Source organism: Tubulanus polymorphus, chromosome 1 (assembly GCF_964204645.1).
Source record: "Tubulanus polymorphus chromosome 1, tnTubPoly1.2, whole genome shotgun sequence".
Classification (NCBI taxonomy): Eukaryota; Metazoa; Nemertea; class Palaeonemertea; order Tubulaniformes; family Tubulanidae; genus Tubulanus; species Tubulanus polymorphus.
In genome coordinates, this window is record NC_134025.1 from 23,712,028 (window position 1) to 23,735,489 (window position 23,462).

Consider the following 23,462-nt stretch of genomic DNA (forward strand, 5'->3'; position numbering starts at 1 on the left):
ATTGCGGTAGGAAGCGGTACTCTAACTTGATATGGCACCCGGCTCTTCGTTTTCCGAGTGCTGCCATTTGCTCACTGGCACAGCTTACCGAATTACGCGAGGCAGATTTTATCAGATCGGCGAAGGTTCCGAGTGTTAGATCGCGCGCAGTGTTTTACGGAGGGAGAGAGCTCACTCTCGCTAAGCTATCGAGCCAGGGTGTATCAGAGAAACATGCGTGAGTGAAAACTGCCAAGCCAGCTCGAATGAGTCCGATAATCTTCGGTCGACGAAGATAACTTTTTTCCTAACGTGATCAATCTGGCGAATGAAGACGAGCTTCTATCTGATCTGACGTAGACAAAAAAAAGATTATCGTTTGGTTGTGTGTTGATCAACCTAATATCATTGCCGAAGGCCTTATAACGAAAATCGATTCGAATTCAATTTTACCTGATGTAGCTACCTGACGTAAAATTCTCAAATCGTCATCGACCGATGATGATCTCGGCGGTGTATATGCATATACACCACATAGTGTTATCCATAATTCATATTCTATTCATATCTAATATATATATATATATATATATATATATATATATATATATATATATATATATATATATATATATATATATATATATATATATATATATATATATATATATATATATATATATATATATATATATATATATATATATATATATATATATATATATATATATATATATATATATATATATATATATATATATATATATATATATATATATATATATATATATATATATATATATATATATATATATATATATATATATATATATATATATATATATATATATATATATATATATATATATGTATAGCAAATAAAACTGCAGTGCTCATAGCACGATATGATTCAACAAAAAGTATCATTCTTTTAATGGTTGTCATAGAAATCTACATGACCAATGCTTTGGGCGTTGCCAGAAATAGCGTCACTTCAACAGCGTCACGAAAAGAACACAATTTCCTTCGTTGAGATCAAACAATATTCGTTCCGTCAACCTTGACTTGTAATCAACGTCAGTCGAGGACTTGCTACAAGAGTGTTGTATTAGGGACTCTCGAATTTCAGTTCTCAACATAATTTTCTTCCAAACATACCGTGCACGCGCGCGCGCGCGCATCGTTTCGTTGAGAACAAGTTCTTATAATTTTACATCTGTCACATACAAGAATGTGACGATATGCCTATAAATTAATCTAAAAGTTGACGTTTCAATAATGGCACGTGCGTTTAGCTTTCCGCCAGACATATTTATTATGTTCTATGAATAATTTCATATTTGAAAGGTTTGTGTCTGTATCGCATGGCGCACAACCTGACTAAAAATAGATGACCGAGGCCAAATTTTAGAAAAATATATATATATATTATAAATACGTTCATGACAGAAAAATCTTATTAGAAATTTAAGTATTTCTCATTACTGTATTGTGAAATGAGGCCTGTAATGAACTGAATAGCAAATGAAAAACGCATATCGGAAGATGACAAACATTGCTTGAGCGACTATCAGTTGGACAAACATGGCAATAGCAATATATTGAATTTAGTCAATCTAGGAATACTCGATGATTAAATAAATTATACTCTTTCACATGAAGTAGAACATGTACTTGAATTATTTTCGCAGCTTAATTTACTTCAGATCGCAAAATCATTATCTGGAGGAATTGTGTTCAGAACTGGCTAAGTCTGGCTAAGTGTGATGACGACAGCACTCGACATCAAAAGGCCAGCTGTGTCGACATTTAATAAATCAGGGTTTTCACATTATCGAGAGTCTTCCGCTCAGAACTTCAAAGGACCGCACAAAAATTCAGGCGACCTGTACACACATTTGGCAGGAACTGCACCTTTTTAAAGTCATTCTCTCTAGTATATTACATTAATAATTTTTCTTGTCAAGTTTTTCTGTAATTTCCATCACCGTGATCACACAGCATGAGTCGCGGCGGCGATGGGTAGGCTCGGCACCATGGGTTTTTCGAAAGGCATACCCTACTGTCAAAGGATTTTTTTAAAGAATTAAACACAGTCATATCAGGCGATTCTCCAATGAAAGTCCTTTTGTCTTAAGTCGTGTCGTAGAAAATACGCCGACGGTGTGGCGGGCCGCTCCGAAAATAATTCAATAATGCTTAATTGAATTGAATCGATGCATGGCAGCACCTTACGGGATGATTTGGCAATATGGCGGCGCCCATGAAAAAAAAAATTCCCAAAATAAAATTTAATTTTATCGCTTAATTACTCTTTTTTGAATTGTCAGTACATTTTAAGTATAGATTATGCGTTTAAGTCGATTGATTGAAATATGAGCACTGATATTGCCACTCTGAAAGATCGCCAACGCGATGAAATTGAAGTGATTAAGTCTGTTTTCAATGATGATTTCCATGACCTTCGAAAAAAAGATGCTTGGAAGGTACCATACACTACTACATATCTTTTATCCGCTCAATAAATTGCAGCTTGAATAGTGTTACTACTTGTCACAAACCCCTCTACCAGTTTAAACTCTAACCGGTTTAGGTCACCTTTCCCCTACAACGGCGCATGGGCATGGCGCTAGTGTTATTATAAGGAATATATGGGTGGGGCCTTTAGTGACTAGTTTGCAGTTGCGATCCAACTGCAGTTGAGGTCACCTTCCCACTGCAGTCGCTCCACAGTTATTCCTTTCATGCATTCACTAAGATAATTTCATGCATTTGCGGTAGTTAGTTACCTAATCGTTGGTGGTAAGCTTTTTATAATCGGATGAGCTTATGTGGTTTGTGAAAATATCCGATCGTGAAACTAAACCACAGTCAGGTTACTGACTAGTTTGGAGGGTCTGTGTTAAAAGAGGAGAAAAAGAATGTGCATAGTAGGCCTACTTTTGATCACCTTTGACCCTGGAAAATTGATTGTTATAACCTATCATTGATCCAAAATTGAATTAGTTTCCCATTTCAACCACACTTACAGCTCGACCGACCACCAGAAATCAAATTGGCATTGACGCCTTTACAGAGCATGCATGTTCACAGTGAAGTTTATGCTAAAATTGACTTGATTATTCGATGTACTGCAAGATATCCTGATGAGTAAGTGATTTCAGTAATTTTGATAGGCCTATGGGATTATCTCACCTACCTAGTAAAATATTTAAATGTTAGGGTTTGTCAGCTGATTTACTTATTCTCTGGATTTTTATTATTAGGATCTTTCTTCTCTTGTCGCGCTTTTTAATAAGTATTTTTTACTCTGATTAAAAAAATTGTTCAGAATAATTTTCTTGTTTCCTTGATTGATTGATATTTAAGTCATTGAAGATTGAAATCGTTTAAACCTAGTTGATCTGTTTGTTTGTAAAATCTTAATGATGACCATTATACGGGATACACAAAAATGTGCATCTCGCAGAAAACCCTGTTATCACTGCTTTGCAGCTATATTTAAAATTAGATGTTGTCTTGCAGAGTACCAGCTATATTACTTGAAAATCCTAAAGGCCTATCTAAACAGACAGTTAGTAAATTACATAAGGACTTGGTAGAAGTCGCAAATCAATGCAAAGGACAGGTAAGCTCCAATTACAGTATTTTAGTAAAGAATCACCTGTATCTTAACCACTAGTGCATAGATTTTTAAACCTCAAACCATCCTGAAATGTGTCGTAGTTCCTTTGCGATGCTATAGAAATTGTTTTTTTACTCTCTCAAGGAAATGATGTATGATCTGGCTCATCATGTCCAGAATTATCTTCACGAACACAACAAGCCAGCACCGAAATCTTTCTACGAGGAGATGATGACTAACAAGAGGAATCAGGAAGAAAAGTTGGCCAAAGAGGAACAGAAAAAACGCGAACTTCTGAAGAAAAAAGAAGAAAAAGATGTAGGCCTAGCTATTCATATTCATATTACAAGCAAAAATATGATTTGATATTCATGACAGCAATACCGAACGTTAAAACGATCTCTTCAAAATTCCAGAATTGCTGTTTACCCTATTTGTTGTAATTACGTATTATTCTTTGCAGAGACTAAAGATTGAAGAAGAGATTCACAAGCGCCGAGAAGAGTTGAGAGAGGAGACTCGAAGACAAAAAGAGGCTAGGCAGGTCGGGTCATCTTTATCTTTTAGAAAATCATTCTCATTATTTGATAAAGCCCTCTTGGTCATATTAAAACAGTCAAATGTGGTTTCAAACATATAAACTGGCAACCTTCACTCAGATAATAACAGTAACAATTTTTGAGAGTTGTGTATTTCTCATTCAATGTAAGGTGTTTAATAATGTATGAATATTATATTCTGAATAATTATTCTTGCAGGCGTCAAAAAATATTGACATCCCTTCATTAGTGGGTAGTGAAAATTTGCCAAAATCTTCATCGTCATTTTCACCTTCGCCTCCTAGTACGACAAGCCGTAGACCGAGGCGAGTCAGCGAATCGAATTCACGAACCAGTGACTCAAACTCGCGGATGAAAAGGTACAAATGATATTGTATGGAATCCAACATAATCAAGATAAGTTACCTGTAATGACAACAATAGGATTTGAATCCTTTGAATTTTAGGCACGGTAGCACTTCATCATCAAGAAGAAGTTCTGAAGATGACTGTCTTAAGCATTCAATATCATTCGAAGGAAAAAATTCATTTGTCATTTACCGCGGGAAATGTTTAGGTAAGATTCCACTATTCTTTAGTTCACACCGCTGCTAATTGAAATACTTGGAACAATATCTGAATTGTATGTTTTAATTTATATTTGTCATGACACATTGAACAGGACAGAGCACGGTTGGTGTGATAACGTACACTGGCCTAGATCTTGAATCGGGTAATATAGTTACTCTAGATGAATGGGTTCTCAAGTGGCGATCAGGAGGAAAAAAGATTGAAATTGATGATGAATACAATAAAGAAGAGGCAAAGTACTTAAAAGAGGTGAGCTGCATTTATTTAGACCTATCCTCTAAATTTAATGATAATGAATATGAATGAACATGATGCAAAAATCAGTAACAGTCCGAGTAACAGTTAAGGCATAGTCTCTCAGGTACTATATTTATCAATCAAGAGTTCAAGGAGTGTCAGAGTTCGATCAATGATCAGCAGGTTATGGCAAAAATATAATGATGAAGTAATTAAGAATCTTTACATCTACATGTAGGTCAACAATTTGGAATCAGAACATTCATCTTTAGTGCGTCTGCAGCATGATAGGTTGATTCATTACATTGCGATGAAATATATTATGGAAAGAGGGAAGATAACTATTCTTGTGAGTACTCTCTCTGTACATCCGAGTAACTTAATAACCTGAATCGTGGATGAAATATAGTCTTATTCTCATCGTAGACAGCTGTGTATCCAATGGATCGAAAACTTGACAGTCTGAATTATCTTTATCTTTCAGGTCCTTAAAGAGTCGGTCGGTGAAAGCACATTAGAAATGCATCTTCGAGAAGAAATGCCTGTACCTTTAGAACTTTTACAGTATTATGCTAGAGAAATAGTTGAGGCTTTGTCTTATCTGCATGATAAGGCAGTGACGCACAAAGACTTAAAGGCATCATGCATATTTTTGGATAAATATGGTCACATAAAACTCTCTGATTATAGTTTAGATAAAAGGTACATGCATCTATGAATAGTTTTATTTGTTCATGAATGAAGAAATATTTTCTGAATGATGATTATTATTTCATTATATTTAGACTCGCTGATCTGTATGAAACTGTAGAAAATGCTAGGCCGGGTGTTCATTTCTCTAACAGTTCTCCAAAGAAACCTTTAACACTTGGCCGTAGTGGTAAAAAGGCTGATGTCTACCAGCTGGTAAGTGGGTTAGATATATCTGAGATTAATCTAGAACTGGATGTCTGGTCTAATCTTCATGCGTAAAGTGTACTGCTTTCATTCATTAATTTCAGGGGGTTTTGTTGCTGTCACTTGCACTTGGAGAAGAAGTTACAGAAAACCTACCTGAAGTCCCCAACAGTCTTCCGCTTGATCTCAAAGACTTCCTTCGAAAGTTAGTTTGAAATCATTTATCAACATGGTCAAACTACATTCTTCACTGGTCATCATATGCTTGTTATAAGGTTTATATTTCTCATTTTAGGTGCTTATTGAAAGACGAAAGGTTGCGATGGTCGACTTCTCAACTTCAGGAGCATGAGTTTGTCCGTCCAAATGTTGCTCGGGGGTTGATTCCGAAGAAAGGTGCTACTGGCCTTGGTGGCCAACATAAAGAAGGTAGGTTATTGAATTATTGGATTCATTTCGTTCCTTTATTCAACCAAGTATTTCATAGATCGGTATAATGATATTGCTCTTCGTCAGGAAAAAATTCTGATTCTGAGAATGATGCGATTGCTTCTAAAGATGTGCCATTATTCATGAGTTATGATGCTGGTGGTCAATCCAGATTGAATACAGAATTTGAAGTGCTAGAATGGCTGGGAAAAGGTGGCTTCGGCGATGTTATTAAGGTACATTTAAACCAAGATATACCAATAGATGTATACTAACACATGAATCATCAGATAAATCAACTGAAAAATGTACTTTAGATTCATAAATTCTGCCTACTGCCCTAATGTATTGAAGTAAAAATGTAATGTTCATTCTGGTATCTGCTACTACAGGTGCTTAATCGCCTCGATGGAAGATATTACGCCATCAAGCGAATATTGCTCAATCCCAAAAGCAAACAATTTAACAGAAAGATTACTCGTGAAGTGAAACTTTTGTCTCGGTTAAATCATGAAAATGTTGTTCGGTAAGTCATTCAATGCGTATTTGCCAGGACGCACCGGTACTTGATTGTCCCATTAGTCACTTGTATGATCAAGTGCATGTTATCGCATTTAATTGTAGATACTACAATTCATGGATTGAAACAAGTGTTCAAGCTTTAGAAGACTGCACATCTTCTTCATCGGCATCAAACAGCACTAAACCATCCACGAATTTTAACAATGTGACGACTCCGGATAAATCCCGCTTCGAAAACAGTATCGGAATTAAAGAAAGTTTCATGGTTCCAAATGTGCCGTTGGATGATGTGTCCGTCGAGTGGAATATTTCTGCCGGTTTGCCAGTTGCAGTCGATTCCTCATCGAGCAGTGCTGATGAGGATGACGATGATGATGATGATTACGCAGATGTATTCGGAACATCATTTCTGTAAGCTGAATTGTTTGTCACATTTAAATTCATTTGAAATTTCGACATATTTGTTTTGAGATTTTCCACGTAAAACTGGGTGAATCATAATTTTTATCGCTACATCCATGGTTTAAATGAGGAACCTTGCAAGGCAGATGTTAAGTTGAACATTTTTTACCGCTGAAATAATGACTAAAGTTGCAAGCTGAACTGCACTTTCATAGAGACTTAGTTCCATGATGTTTCACTCCATTTGCTTGAAAGTAGTATACAGGCTCTGAAGTTAATACATGACTTTTCATCATAGGAATATTGATTTCGTCGAGGAAGATTCAGAGAGTGTGGTGTTTGAAAAAGCAGATTCACCTTCAACGGAAGGAGAGGTAATGGCATATATGATAAAACCTCCTATGATAATTCTTATTTGGCATAAACTATATTACAGTAACTATCCGGTATATCTTTCAGTCAAGGGAGATAAATAATGCAACAGCAAGCGGAACTACAGCATCAAATAGTCAACCTGTGAAACCTAAGGAAGAGAGTCCTGTAAAAGTACAGTTTCTTTACATTCAGGTAATTAAATTTGATACAATTCTTCATATTGTTATTTGCAAAAGGTTATTTGCTTTCATACAATTCTGACACCGTAGATGGAGTTTTGTGAGAAAAGCACGTTACGGCAAGTCATCGATGCTGGTTTGTATCAAGATCAGGAACGAGTTTGGAGATTATTCAGGGAGATTATTGAGGGCCTCGTACATATTCATGAACAGGTAAGTGCTTCTGACAAAAAGTAAGGAAAAGTACCTGACCTGAGTTTATTATCATTCTTCAGAGTACTGATTGTTATCATGGAAATACAGCTAACATCTTAAATTTGCAGTATTATGTATTGCCAGAAGTTGTATAGTTTTTTTGCTTTTGGTAGATGGATTTATAGATCAGATTATGTGTTTCTAGGGTATGATCCACAGGGACTTGAAGCCTGTCAATATTTTCTTGGATTCTAATGACCATGTTAAGATTGGAGACTTTGGATTGGCTACAACTGAAATCATATCAAAGGTAAAATGCGCAGCAGTATGCAATTGTAGTTTGCTCAAATTTGTTAGTAGCAACTAGAGAGTGGTAGTCGTGAACTACTGCACCTGCAGTGACTCACTATGGCTGTATTTAGGGCAGTACAGATGATAAAAATATGATTAATTTAATCAAATTTTCAGCCTCATGAACAAATAGGGAAAACGAAAAAGGTATATGATGTTTTGCTTAAAATAGTCAACCCTCATGCAGGAGCTCTGCATTGAAAACTGCATTTACGAATATTGGGACTGAAGTTTATATCTAGATTCTGTTATGGTAACTCCTTATCATAGGCTCTTAGTTTGTTGGAAATGGTTTTCTGTGAGACGTCACTATTTAAATTTTTCTTTTCAATAGCTTCCTTTATAGCTTCCTGTGGATACCTTGTAGCAAGGACCATGTTTACGATACTGTTAATAACTACATGTACATAAACATGTAGCTTCTTTTTTAACTCAATTTTTTAAGGTACCAGGTCCTTAATTTCTATGATAAACATTGCCGATTCCATACCTCAAAACCTCAATCAATAAACATATCTATATAACAATCGGTGTAACAGTAGTGTCACAGTGTAGTGTCACAGTGTAGTTAGTTAATATAGTTATACTAACATTTCATCTTTATTTCAGACGAACATTATTGAAACAGCATTGCTGCAACCGTTTTCTCCCGACAGTGCACATTCTTTCTCTTCGAAGTCTGCCAGTCTCGGAGATGGTAACATGACTGGTAAAGTTGGTACAGCCTTGTACGTTAGTCCTGAAATGATGAAAGCCGCTGCTCGAACTAATTATACCCAGGTATTATCAAAACACAAAGATGTATTTTGATATTACTGGTGTGAGTTCTGTTGTCAAATAGTGTTTCATTTCAATTTCAGAAAGTTGATATCTATAGTTTAGGCATAATCTTCTTTGAAATGTGCTACCACCCTCTCCCAACTGGAATGGAGAGGGTTAAAGTGTTGAGTAACCTACGTCAGCCATCAATTGACTTGCCTGATGACTTTGACGAAATTGAGCTATTTGATCAGGTACATCACAATCACAGCTTAGCTATTGAGACAGTACTGTTATACTTACTACGACACATATAGTTAATTCAATGAAACTCTTCAAAGATTACTTAGGAATATTTTAGTGCACACATTTCATCCTAGGTAATTCATTTTTACATTCAGGCAAAAATCATTCATTGGTTATTGAATCACGCACCAGAAACACGGCCTACCTCACAGGAGCTGCTGCAGTCAGATGTACTTCCACCTCCGCAGATGGAGGAAGCTGAGTTGAATGAAGTGCTTCGCTCGACGATATCAAATCCACAGTGTAAAACATATAAACACATGGTCGGCGCTATGCTCTCTCAGCCAGTTACGGTTGCAGCTGATTATATGTATGATATCGATATGCAAAAGGTCAGTACATTCATTCAGAAAAAAATGATGAGTTACTAAGTATACAGTGCTTAATTTTCATTGCTGGGCAATATATAATTAGCATGATAGATGTCCCTTCTATGGTTCCTGTAACCTCTTGGAATGGGGAATCTTCCTTATCGAATGATCTTGTTAAGAACCACTATAAGCCAGAGTTACTATTTTTCAGGGAGGAGTTAGTAACAGGAGTGCTATGATACAACGTTATGTTCATCAGTGTTTAGAAAATGTCTTTCAACGGCACGGTGCTATTCGTATCAATACCCCATTCTTATTGCCGAAATCCGTCACTTACGAACAAAGTGATGGTTATGTTTGTTTGATGGAAAGAAGTGGGGGAGTTGTTTCTTTACCTTATGACCTAAGGGTAATTGAAATTCTGGCTTGATATGAAATTTCACATTTGATGTAGAAAGTATCCATGGCTATCAGAAAATCAACTTTTCGTTTTATTTCAAAGGTACCATTTGCACGTTACATTGCCAAAAATAATATCTCCTCATTGAAGAGATATTGCCTAGGAACAGTATTCAGAGAAAAGAAACTCCATGGACTGCATCCGCGAGAGCTTACTGAGGCTGCATTTGACATTGTTACTCCCAATCTTGGCAGGTTTGTCACTTTTTTTACTTTTATGTGCCAGTACTAGTACCACCAAGATCAAGATCAGCTGGGACTGAAATTCAAAAGAAAATTTTGATCAGCTCTAATATGACGTAGTAAGTTATATTGTTACTTTCTTTTCAGTCTGATCCCAGATGCCGAGGTTATCCATGTCATTTATGAAATCATATCTGACATTCCAGTATTACAGGTACGTACATATAAATGAAATAGTATTTCAAATCAGTTGTGTAAAAGAATGTGAAAATTGAGTGAAATCCTATTTTATCCTTTCCAGTCGAGAAACTACTATTTGAGATTGAATCACACTTCATTGATAAGAGCTATTTTGTTGCATTGTGGAATTGTGGAAGAGCGATCATCTGAAGTATTAGCAATTCTCACCGATTGTAAGGTAAATCCAGTCAAAGTTCCTTCTTCCCAGCTTTGCTACAAGGTCAATTCATTTTTATTCCAACAAGAAGTTTCATATGTATTCAAGGTTGAAAAAAATAAGAAATTACTGATGAGAAGTAGGCTGCTGAACATATCATTGTCTGAACAGTCAGTCTCTTCACTGATGAATTTTATCGAGACTGATGGCCCACTTGGAAAAATAACTAGTATCCTGCGTTCTATCACAAAAACAAAGGGACAGGTATGATCTAATGTTTTTGCTCTTTATTTTGCAAATGTATGTAAATGATTATTTTTAATTTCAAGATACATGTATAATTTCTCTTAGGCTGGTTCACTTGCAAAGAAGGGACTACATGAACTTGAAACCATTTCAACAAATGCTGAACATCTTGGTATAAAACTACAGGTAATATTGATTAGGTTTTTACTTATAAGTACGCAGTAACTATGTTTTCTTATTTGCATATAAAATAGCCTCAGTAAACCATATGTGTACCGGTATGTATATATCACTCTCTTGTAGATCACAGTTAATCTTGGGCTGTTGTACAATTACAACTTATATTCGGGGCCAATTTTTCAAGTAGTAAGTCAAATCACTGGGCGAAAACGTAAAGGAATGTTAGATGTTCTAGCAGCTGGAGGTAGATATGATTCACTGGTAAGAATTTTGTTTGATGTACTAGCATACAGTTTTCTTTTATCTAAAGAAAAGCCAACAGGTAGCCTGCTATAGTTATAAAGCTCAGCTCAACAATCCTATGTGTGTGATGAATTTGTTTCATATCATCAAGTACATTTTTCAGATATCAAAATTTAAGATGCCCACAAGTAATTTACTAGCGTCTCACAACCAATCTGCTGTTGGTATGAGTATAGCCGTTGATAAAATAGTGGCAGCAGTTTTGGAAGAATCACAGGAGGTAAACTCTTGCAACTTTTTTTCAATAGATTTTCATCATATTTGGTTTAGACGTATATCTATCCTAGACACATCTACAGTCTGGTCAGAATCAAGATGGCCAACTGGTGTCTGGACCCCTATTTTATAAGAATTTTCTCACAATTTATTTAAAGCTACCATTGCCAAAGGTTTATGATGTCATGGTATGTTCAGTTGGCCATAGGATGTTACTAAAAGAGCAGCTATTTGTATCTAAAGAGCTTTGGGCAGTTGGTATATCGACTCATGTGTTGTTTTCCAGTACTCAGGTAAGTTGATGAATGTGAACCTCCCAGTGCATCACTACTTCATTAATCTGTAGCAAGCTCTCTCTCTTTCTAGAGCCTCGAAGAAATACAGGACTTCTGTCGAGATTCTTTCGTTAGCCATTTGGTGATTTTGAAAGATGGAGAATCGAATACAGCTAGGGTTAAAACGTTTGAAAAAGATCGAATTACGGAGAAAAAAATGGCTTTGCATGAAATCGTTGATTACATACAAGGAAAACTGCTGTCTGCCAGAATGTAAGTATTCTATTCAGCACTGATTCAATAACCATATCTCCGCTTATCTTCTTAACTCTTAATAATTTCTAGTGACACCAGTGACAACACTCCTCTGACAACAAGCAAGCAGACTATGCAGACATACCAAATAAACACAGACAGTAATCAGAGTTCTGGAAGCCCACACTTGAATATTACATTCCTTATGCCTGAAGTAAATACAAAACTAGCCAGCAATAGTAAACGGAAAATTGAATCTCAGGTAATAGATTGTTAATCATTACTAAATACTGTTCGACTTCGTTACTAAAAAGTGCACATCTCCATTAGTGCACATCTCCATTTCTTGCCCAATATCATCCTCTGTAATTCTCAAATCTTTTATGGTATCAATTGGCATTTCGATTTCTTCACAACCCCCAACTTATCCAAGAAAATGAAGCAATCTATAATCCATTATATTCTATTTCAGATACATTCCAAAATTTCTACAGCTTTACAGAATTTATCGAGTAAAAGCAAAGTGGAGGTTTTGTCTCTGGATCTTGATGGGAAGGTTTTAAGAACTATGGCTGCTTGCCTTGATGTAAGTCATAATATGTCTATGTAAAAACAACCAAAATTGTGAAACTTGAGTGTCATATACCGGTAAACTGATTTGGTATTTTTAGTTGGACAATAAGGAGGGCTACGAGTCTAGTTTGGGTCCAGTGACCGAAAAGTAAGTTTTAATTTACTTAATTAAAAGAAGAACGTTTATGATGAATTTGATATTAGTTGTAAAATGTATCATCTGGGCATTTTCTTTGCAGACATCAAAGGCATCGTAAATATTTGACCAGGATATTTGATTTGATTCATGAACTCAAGTTTGAAAGAAGGTATATATCACTCATACTATTGATGGCAAAAATTATGATTTGACAGTAAACCAAACAATTAATCCATGCTATGGTACATATATACACATGCTGAAGTCGTATATGCCTAATTCGGATGTATGCATATGTTGGTTAGGGTTAACCAAAAAGTGGTCTATCAAGCACGAGCATGACTTCAAAGTAAATTCCTTAAATCCGGGTCCATCTGGGAATAAGATTGAAGATAATAAGTACAAAATACACCAGACTCTAATAAAATTGCTTAGTTCAATTGAGAAAACATAGTGCATTTTCTTATGTCTAACAGGGCTATCAAACCCTATATGGTTAAGTCAGACTAAAATTTCAATCCCAAGTGACCCGACTTACGCATACTCAATATTTCTGGCTTGTGAGTTTATTAACATTTTCTATTTCAGTGGTACTCCTCCAGTAATAGTTCTTTTTGGCCAAAAGGATGAAAGCTGTAAAATAATTTTATAATTTACCAGATGACCATTCATATAGCTGAAAATATCATTTAAGTATAATTCCAAGGACATTCCTGTGATTGAGAGGTTAATGTGAATTTACGATATATATTTCAAATGCTCAAAAATATCAGAGAATACCGGTAGGCTCAATGTTCATTAAGACATTTTGTTAATTAAACTATATGGATGTATATATGATTGTTGAATGCCAATAATGCTTTGCACTGAATGTGGAAATATTTTACTCTGTTGTTAAGAATTTAGATGGTTACTTGGGTGTGCTATTTCTACCACAAAGTAAAGTATGACACTATTTCTTGAAAATGCACATGGATTGCATTTGTTTGTTTATTTATTTATTTTTCTAATCTAGTCATAGTTATTCTTAGAGAATAGATTTTTATTGCTTAAGCTTTAAAAAGTTTTCACAATCTACAAAAAGTGGTACACTCATATCTGACACCAATATTAGATTGCATGATGTCCAATAGGACACAGTTCGACAGTAATGAGTTAGATTTTCAATTAGGCAATTTAACTCAGAACTGTGGAATTCTATTCTGTTATTTTTGTTTCTTTTACGAATCATCTAATGTTTCGACAGTTTGTTCAATCATATTCCTCAAATTGGTAGGTGATTATTTTTCTGAACTGTAACGATTCATGTTTATTTTGCTGTGTATGAAGAAAGTTTGGTGCTGATGTATGTATACTGGTATATACAATGTATGTGTAGAACTCGGTACACATTGAGTATGTATTTTTTATTTATCTGACCAATAAAGCCTAGACATTCAAAAGATAAATCATCCAGCGTACTTTTTTATACAATCGGGTATTTGGATTGCTCTCAATGCAGTGAATCCATAGATAACAAACCCAATCAGACATCCAAGTGTTGAATAAGTGTTGGCTTGTTTTCAAGTGGAGATACACTTGATTTAATAGGACTAGTCCAGGGCTGGGTTTTTAAGATGTGGAAGCAAAATAATCCCTGGGATCATTTTGCAATCTGTCAGTTACAACCATCTCATTGATACTTTGATGATTGTCACCCAGATTGAGGATTTATTAGGGGTAACTTTGGTACTCAGTCTATGAAACCAGGTCCAGAAAACGTAAATGACCGATATTATGGCAAGACTCGAGTGTTACACAAACAGAGGAACGGTGCTTTACAAAATGCTCAATTTATCATCATCATTATTAACTATTATTAGGGAAAGGAAATTCACTAAAATCTACAAGCTTTTGGAACTCCAATATAACATTCTTTATTACCTGTCAAAATACAATCTGCTTGTACAAACATACATTTTATGGTATCATACTGTAAAATATATTTTAATGAAGTACATATGTAATTCAACATTCATAACTCTAAGCAAATCTTGCCCATTTAGAAACTTAATATCAGCCAGCAGCTTTCAGATTGACCAACTAGGTGAATCCAATTTCATAAAGTGACAGAAAATTAAAACCGGTATCAACTGGACTTTTCATATGTCTATCTGTTAACATGATCCACAACTATCATTAGAAAAAACATACAACACATTACTGTTCTGTTTACCAGTAGTTGAATATCCAAGCATCTTAGATTGAATTCTTACACATTACTTATAATATGTCTTTGATTGATATCCACTGGACTATCCAATAAGGAGCACTAAGCTATCACTGTGTGATAAAAAATATCTTTATTTACTTGAGTCAAGACTTAGGCACTGGTAAGCACAAACGGCCAAATTGAAATCTGTTCCATTAATTCAGTGTACATCAAGATTTCGCAGATAGTTTTGATTTCAATATTTTAACGTGTTTGTTAGATATCATATAAGAATGTAGGTATCCGATTCCTGAGCAAAAAGTTGTGGCAGCAGTCAAATACCTGAAAAAATAATAATTAAAAGTTAAGTTATGCCATTATTCAAAACTAAGTTATAGTATTAACCATATAGTCGGGCTATTCATATGAGGTTACTCACCATAGGCCTTGTAGATATGGATGATCGATGTAGTCAAAAACTGGGGCAGCTATTGTAGCTGTAACTAGTGACAGTTGGATGGCAGTGTTCACCTAAATATGAATACACAAATATGGCCAGTGAAAAAAGTATTCCTATGCTGAACAAGCCTTATTGAAATTATTTTTGATGAATGAAGTCCTGAATGTTGAAACTTACTTATCAGTGACTTATTATAGTAAAGAACGAGAAATCATAATTACCTTGCTGATCAAAGAAGGCTGAAGTTCTGCAGTTGGCAATTTTACATCGAAATACCTAGCAACCGTTTTCTGGAAATGAATAACAAGAACATTAAAAATATACAATGAGCACATCAATATACAGATTTTCAGTGATTAAAATTTCATTAAATTTTTAAATTTTTCATTTAGAATTCAAGTATTCTTAGAATACCTCACATGTATTACTTACAGGAGAGGGTAGAGTTTTATATCGGATAAAGCACACACCAGCTACCAGAAGAATATCCCTGCTAATTATCAACAGAGCTAATGGAACTGAGAAACAAAAACAAAATTATAACCAAGCACAACAGATAAAATGCCTCATTTGCAAGTGTTGATATGATGAGTGTCTATACTCACGCGGTAGAAGATTGACAGCGGTTAATGTAGCCATTAAAACAGTGACTAATATTTTATCCGCCAGAGGATCGAGTGCAGTTCCGAATGCACTTCTCTGACAGGGATATGCTCGGGCGATCTGTCCATCTGCCTGTAATTAATTGTATGAATGAATAGATAGCTATCCAAATCTAACACCGGTTCGTACTTCTTGTCACAGGCTTCGGCTCTACTTACCAAATCAGTTAGACCAGCAAAAACGAATAGACCAGCCGCCCACGTGAAGCTTTCTTGTACAACGAGATATCCTAAAATAGGTGCTAGTACTATCCTAGATGCAGTCAGTATGTTTGGTATTGTAAGAATATTTTCCCTCTGAAATTCAAGAAATTATCCCTTTCTTAACAGCGTTTAGTATTTGACAATCAAACAAAATCGTAATACGGTGCAAAATTTACCACGTCCAAGTCACGATCCCCAAGGATTTTGTTGTCTTTAAGTTTATTTCCGACCCAATTCGATAGATGAAATTTTCTCTTGTGACCTCCATGGTCCCAACTCAAAGCGAATGCATGTCTACATAACAAGTGACTTCCAGAACTTTTACAACAATGCATTTTACTAACATTGATGTTTTTCTGGATATATCCTTCATCGAGCTTGAAATATCTTGACATGAATTGCATTCCTGCGCTAGTACAGGGCCAGTAATAAGATACACCAATAGTTGTGGAATGGATGATACGGCGGCTAGTGTTGTAGAGCAACATGATGAAATTTCACGTATTCCTAAAATGTAAAAGTTTTTTTCATCAATTAATGAGTGGTCAGCATATCAATAGTGCATACATGACATTTGTGAAAGTGGCCGTTTCATAGCGCACCATCTATAGCAAGAGGAGCTCATGTTCAGGGGGTCATGATAGCAATATACTGCTGGCATCCAGGGCCTCAGTGTAATCAGAAGAAGGTTAACAGCTAGCAAGTCTTTTACAAGTGACTTACCAAGTCACTTGTGACTTATTCCAGTAGTAGAGTAGTTAGTCACCACACACACTGTCTCTCGTCTCTGTCACTCTGGACTCGTCTCTGTTACTTTATTTCACATACATTTCTAAGGCCAAACCGGGCTTCTACCCAGCTGTAAAACAGATACGACACGATTCGAATAGGACATTTCTAGTTACCTGAATCTATCAAATCATGTATACGTGTGTCATTAAAGTTAAAGGCCCTAGCTTTGCCACTCTTTGAGTAAGTTTGACCCTAACTTCATTGGAAAAATGGTTAGTCAGTGGTGTACCAGAACACCGTTTCAAGATGGCGGCTATGTAGAGGGCGCCATGGGACAATACAGTGAGAACAGGACATTACCACCGCATACAACACGGGCCGAAAGCATCCGTAGCAATACTGGTATCAGTGGTATCGGGGTATCAGTAGTATCACCGGTCTCGGAGAGGATCGGACAGTATCGCTGGTATCAGTGGTATCGTGGAATCACTAGTATCACCAGTCTCGGAGAGGATCGGACAGTATCACTGGTAACAGTGGTATATCGGGGTAGCAGTAGCATCACCGGTCTCGGAGAGGATCGGACAGTATCACTGGTATCAGTGGTATCGGGGTAGCAGTAGTATCACCGGTCTCGGAGAGGATCGGACAGTATCACTGGTAACAGTGGTATCGGGGTAGCAGTAGTATCACCGGTCTCGGAGAGGATCGGACAGTATCACTGGTAACAGTGGTATCGGGGTAGCAGTAGTATCACCGGTCTCCGAAAGGATCGGGCAGTATCACTGGTATCAGTGGTATCGGGGTAGCAGTAGTATCACCGGTCTCGGAGAGGATCGGACAGTATCACTGGTAACAGTGGTATCGGGGTAGCAGTAGTATCACCGGTCTCCAGAAGGATCGGGCAGTATCACTGGTAACAGTGGTATCGGGGTAGCAGTAGTATCACCGGTCTCCGAGAGGATCGGACAGTATCACTGGTAACAGTGGTATCGGGGTATCAGTAGTATCACCGGTCTCCAGAAGGATCGAGCAGTAACACTGGTAACAGTGGTATCGGGGTAGCAGTAGTATCACCGGTCTCCAGAAGGATCGGGCAGTATCACTGGTATCAGTGCTATCGGGGTAGCAGTATATCACCGGTCTCCAGAAGGATCGGACAGTATCACTGGTATCAGTGGTATCGGGGTAGCAGTAGTATCACCGGTCTCGGAGAGGATCGGACAGTATCACTGGTAACAGTGGTATCGGGGTAGCAGTAGTATCATCGGTCTCTGAGAGGATCGGACAGTATCACTGGTAACAGTGGTATCGGGGTAGCAGTAGTATCATCGGTCTCCTGAAGGATCGGGCAGTATCACTGGTATCAGTGGTATCGGGGTAGCAGTAGTATCACCGGTCTCCAGAAGGATCGGACAGTATCACTGGTAACAGTGGTATCGGGGTAGCAGTAGTATCACCGGTCTCCTGAAGGATCGGGCAGTATCACTGGTATCAGTGGTATTGGGGTAGCAGTAGTATCACCGGTCTCCAGAAGGATCGGGCAGTATCACTGGTAACAGTGGTATCGGGGTAGCAGTAGTATCACCGGTCTCCTGAAGGATCGGACAGTATCACTGGTAACAGTGGTATCGGGGTAGCAGTAGTATCACCGGTCTCGGAGAGGATCGGGCAGTATCACTGGTGTCAGTGGTATCGGGGTAGCAGTAGTATCACCGGCCTCCTTAAGGATCGGACAGTATCACTGGTAACAGTGGTATCGGGGTAGCAGTAGTATCACCGGTCTCCAGAAGGATCGGACAGTATCACTGGTAACAGTGGTATCGGGGTAGCAGTAGTATCGCCGGTCTCCTGAAGGATCGGGCAGTATCACTGGTATCAGTGGTATCGGGGTAGCAGTAGTATCACCGGTCTCGGAGAGGATCGGACAGTATCACTGGTAACAGTGGTATCGGGGTAGCAGTAGTATCACCGGTCTCCAGAAGGATCGGGCAGTATCACTGGTAACAGTGGTATCGGGGTAGCAGTAGTATCACCGGTCTCCTGAAGGATCGGGCAGTATCACTGGTATCAGTGGTATCGGGGTAGCAGTAGTATCACCGGTCTCGGAGAGGATCGGACAGTATCACTGGTAACAGTGGTATCGGGGTAGCAGTAGTATCACCGGTCTCCAGAAGGATCGGGCAGTATCACTGGTAACAGTGGTATCGGGGTAGCAGTAGTATCACCGGTCTCCAGAAGGATCGGGCAGTATCACTGGTATCAGTGGTATCGGGGTAGCAGTAGTATCACCGGTCTCCAGAAGGATCTGGCAGTATCACTGGTATCAGTGGTATCGGGGTAGCAGTAGTATCACCGGTCTCGGAGAGGATCGGGCAGTATCACTGGTAACAGTGGTATCGGGGTAGCAGTAGTATCACCGGTCTCCAGAAGGATCGGGCAGTATCACTGGTAACAGTGGTATCGGGGTAGCAGTAGTATCACCGGTCTCCAGAAGGATCGGACAGTATCACTGGTAACAGTGGTATCGGGGTAGCAGTAGTATCGCCGGTCTCCTGAAGGATCGGGCAGTATCACTGGTATCAGTGGTATCGGGGTAGCAGTAGTATCACCGGTCTCCGAGAGGATCGGACAGTATCACTGGTAACAGTGGTATCGGGGTATCAGTAGTATCACCGGTCTCCAGAAGGATCGAGCAGTAACACTGGTAACAGTGGTATCGGGGTAGCAGTAGTATCACCGGTCTCCAGAAGGATCGGGCAGTATCACTGGTATCAGTGCTATCGGGGTAGCAGTATATCACCGGTCTCCAGAAGGATCGGACAGTATCACTGGTATCAGTGGTATCGGGGTATCAGTAGTATCACCGGTCTCCAGAAGGATCGGACAGTATCACTGGTAACAGTGGTATCGGGGTAGCAGTAGTATCACCGGTCTCCTGAAGGATCGGGCAGTATCACTGGTATCAGTGCTATCGGGGTAGCAGTATATCACCGGTCTCCAGAAGGATCGGACAGTATCACTGGTATCAGTGGTATCGGGGTATCAGTAGTATCACCGGTCTCCAGAAGGATCGGACAGTATCACTGGTAACAGTGGTATCGGGGTAGCAGTAGTATCACCGGTCTCCTGAAGGATCGGGCAGTATCACTGGTAACAGTGGTATCGGGGTAGCAGTAGTATCACCGGTCTCGGAGAGGATCGGACAGTATCACTGGTAACAGTGGTATCGGGGTAGCAGTAGTATCACCGGTCTCCAGAAGGATCGGGCAGTATCACTGGTATCAGTGCTATCGGGGTAGCAGTATATCACCGGTCTCCAGAAGGATCGGACAGTATCACTGGTATCAGTGGTATCGGGGTAGCAGTAGTATCACCGGTCTCGGAGAGGATCGGACAGTATCACTGGTAACAGTGGTATCGGGGTAGCAGTAGTATCACCGGTCTCCAGAAGGATCGGGCAGTATCACTGGTAACAGTGGTATCGGGGTAGCAGTAGTATCACCGGTCTCCAGAAGGATCGGGCAGTATCGCTGGTATCAGTGGTATCGGGGTATCAGTAGTATCACCGGTCTCCAGAAGGATCGGACAGTATCACTGGTAACAGTGGTATCGGGGTAGCAGTAGTATCACCGGTCTCCTGAAGGATCGGACAGTATCACTGGTATCAGTGGTATTGGGGTAGCAGTAGGATCACCGGTCTGGGAGAGGATCGGGCAGTATGCCATGAAGTTATAAGCAATAGTGAACTTTTAATTCTAGATATTTAAGATTCAAGCTAGTGTAGTATATTTGAAATGCGATGAACTGTGTTAATTTGTAGTAATGTTTTAATTCAAAGTTTGTATGATCATGATATCCTTAAGATGTTCCACAATAATAAATTAGATATATGTATCATAAATATGAATTAATTGACCTTAAGATTGTATCTACTTACACTACATTCAGAAGGAGGGCGATTTTTACCTACTTTGAGGAATTTGGATTTTAGGGGAATTTAACCCTGAGGATTTTTACCACTAGCCGCTTTATATACCATCGTCGAACTGTCTATTTTACAGATGCACAGCCACTATTTGACCATAAGTGGCAAGAAAATTATAAGTAGAGGGAACTGTCCCAGATTACCGCGAACAGCAGAATTAACAGAACGTTTCTTTACCCTGAGCAGATATTTGCGAAATTTGATGAAAAATTTAAATTGTGGGCAATGTACATCTCTTAACAAATACATAGTAAAATACCCACGATATATACCGTCATACTCTCTATACCGTCAAAATTTTCTTCACCGATGTGGATGGTATATCGGGGGTTGACTGTATTACAAAACAAAATAATTAATTCAAGTGATGAAAATATAATAGTAATAAAACTTGACGAGGACGTATCCAGGAAAATGCAAAATGTGATTTACTTCTTTAAAATGAAATATTACACGCTTCCGCAAATTGTTCGCAAATGTTCTACATTTGAATTATCGATCCTGTAATGGGCTCAAGTAAAATTAAACCACCTGCATATTTTAACGCTCCAAGATCTGGCTATGTGACTACCAAAACTATGTAAGCTATCGATGCAAGCGGTGAAAAACAAAGAAGAAATAAGCCCCGGCCCTGGTTTTAATCCAATGAAAAATTCCGGTTTCATGTAACCGGCATATTTCCATATGAAATAAAAATCAATTAAAATATTCTTCGTTTCAGTAATGATTTGAAAAGTAATGAGTAATGAATACGGTCGAAAGGGGGGTCATCCCTAGATTCCCCAGGTTCTATGTTCCCCGGGCCCTATATTCCCCGGGTTCCATGTTCCCCGGGTCCTATATTCCCCGGGTTCTATATTCTCCCAAAGGAAATAATACAACGAGGGTTCCATATATTCTCCAAATAATAAAAACGTTGACCGGTGTCCATACCTATGCTTTTTAATAATAGTCCATCAATCATGTCATGTATTTGCTAGATACTATAAATTTGATACAGACAAGGTGCTTTTATTTTTTGCAAACGCCAGAACTTAACGAGAGAAATTCGAGATGACAATTAATCGATCGATCAGGTAATTTATTCAGTAGTTACGTCACACTGTAAAAAGGCTTTGAAACTTGCCCGGGAGATTTTTAATTGTGATTCATGTCGTTAATTTTCATTTAATAGAATAAAGATAAAGATAAAGATACATGTAGTGCCGATTTTCAACATCAACTAATTGGCAGCCTGACGCGTTATCATGCTCTGAATTCCCGGCGCCGAAATTGAGTGTATGTGGCCATGGGAACAAAGGACCTTTTTATACATTTTCCATAATCTTCCAGGAATATCGGATCCGGGGAATATAAACCCCTTTTATGTTTAATCTCCCTTGGGGAACATAGGACCCGAGGAACATAGGTATGGACCCGTCGAAAGCACGACTTGCGTCCAGTCTTGGAATAATAATAAGTATAGCCGCGAGTACTCCAATTCCAGTAGAACAGCATACAATCATGTGTACACTATGGTAAAAAACTTCTAGGTAGAAATCCCCAAATATTCAAAGTAGGTAAAAATCCCCACTTGGTGATTTTCAAGACCATTTCAAAGCAAAATGATACTCCAATTTTATTAATTTGCGATGAGACTGAAATATGTTTGGACTGTGCAATGAAATCTTTCGTTGTGATAAATTCTTAAGTAAACTCTTAGATTTCAATAAATTGTTAGAATTAATAAGAATAATACACTTTTATTTGTAATACCTTTAAATTCGAACCGGAATATCTTTGACCTGTGAACTCTTGTTAACTTGTGGTATATTTGAGCTGCGCGATGCAATGAATTATGAGCAATAACGAACTTTTAATTCTAGATATTTTAGTTTCAAACTAGTGTAATATATTTGACAAGTGCTAAGAACCCTTTCATTAAGCTGTGTGATAACTTTTGAGTACTAATTTAGTATTAATGAATTTTTGATTTGTAGTATGTTTGAATTCAAGTAGTATATGCAATAGTTTGTATACTCATGATATCCTTATGATGTTCCACAATAATAAATAGGATATGTGTATCATAAATATGAAATACCGGTAAATATGAATTAATTGACCTTAAGATTGTATCTACTTAAACTACATTCAGAAGGAGGGGGATTTTTACCTACTTTGAAGAATTGGGGATTTTTACCAAGGGGATTTTTACTGCACGGTAAAAGACACAGATTATCCGAGGTGATTGTGAAAAACACCAGGGAAAATTGGAAATTTTTGCAAAACTATTAAAGTTTTTCAACTAAAGAATATTACA

The 23,462-nt window shown here is 37.8% G+C and overlaps 2 protein-coding genes across 3 annotated transcripts; one reads left to right on the forward strand and one right to left on the reverse strand.

The window, feature by feature from the left end:
• The first annotated feature begins 2,227 nt into the window (after positions 1 to 2,227).
• LOC141914734 (eIF-2-alpha kinase GCN2-like) lies at positions 2,228 to 14,349 on the forward strand. Its single transcript, XM_074806013.1, has 38 exons — positions 2,228 to 2,465; positions 3,011 to 3,129; positions 3,505 to 3,607; positions 3,749 to 3,922; positions 4,068 to 4,148; positions 4,363 to 4,523; positions 4,611 to 4,720; positions 4,826 to 4,983; positions 5,210 to 5,320; positions 5,456 to 5,673; positions 5,757 to 5,877; positions 5,973 to 6,073; positions 6,164 to 6,297; positions 6,385 to 6,533; positions 6,690 to 6,823; positions 6,922 to 7,230; positions 7,520 to 7,595; positions 7,681 to 7,788; positions 7,866 to 7,988; positions 8,176 to 8,280; positions 8,931 to 9,101; positions 9,182 to 9,334; positions 9,482 to 9,718; positions 9,909 to 10,106; positions 10,200 to 10,351; positions 10,487 to 10,553; positions 10,641 to 10,757; positions 10,845 to 11,000; positions 11,088 to 11,168; positions 11,286 to 11,423; positions 11,569 to 11,685; positions 11,840 to 11,974; positions 12,048 to 12,229; positions 12,302 to 12,473; positions 12,684 to 12,797; positions 12,883 to 12,932; positions 13,024 to 13,092; positions 13,512 to 14,349. The coding sequence occupies exons 1-38, from the start codon at positions 2,355 to 2,357 to the stop codon at positions 13,573 to 13,575; spliced, it is 5,079 nt and encodes a 1,692-aa protein (XP_074662114.1). The 5' UTR covers positions 2,228 to 2,354; the 3' UTR covers positions 13,576 to 14,349.
• Positions 14,350 to 15,248: 899 nt separating this feature from the next.
• LOC141910693 (cardiolipin synthase (CMP-forming)-like) lies at positions 15,249 to 17,478 on the reverse strand. 2 transcript variants are annotated; one of them, XM_074801424.1, is made up of 8 exons: positions 17,346 to 17,478; positions 16,617 to 16,947; positions 16,396 to 16,533; positions 16,180 to 16,309; positions 16,007 to 16,092; positions 15,796 to 15,864; positions 15,554 to 15,645; positions 15,249 to 15,456 (listed from the first exon to the last, which is right to left on the reverse strand). In XM_074801424.1, the coding sequence occupies exons 2-8, from the start codon at positions 16,926 to 16,928 to the stop codon at positions 15,345 to 15,347; spliced, it is 939 nt and encodes a 312-aa protein (XP_074657525.1). In that variant the 5' UTR covers positions 16,929 to 16,947; positions 17,346 to 17,478; the 3' UTR covers positions 15,249 to 15,344. The 2 variants fall into 2 exon arrangements, with proteins under 2 accessions (XP_074657525.1, XP_074657533.1); XM_074801432.1 differs by lacking the exon at positions 17,346 to 17,478 and adding an exon at positions 17,164 to 17,331.
• Positions 17,479 to 23,462: the final 5,984 nt, after the last annotated feature.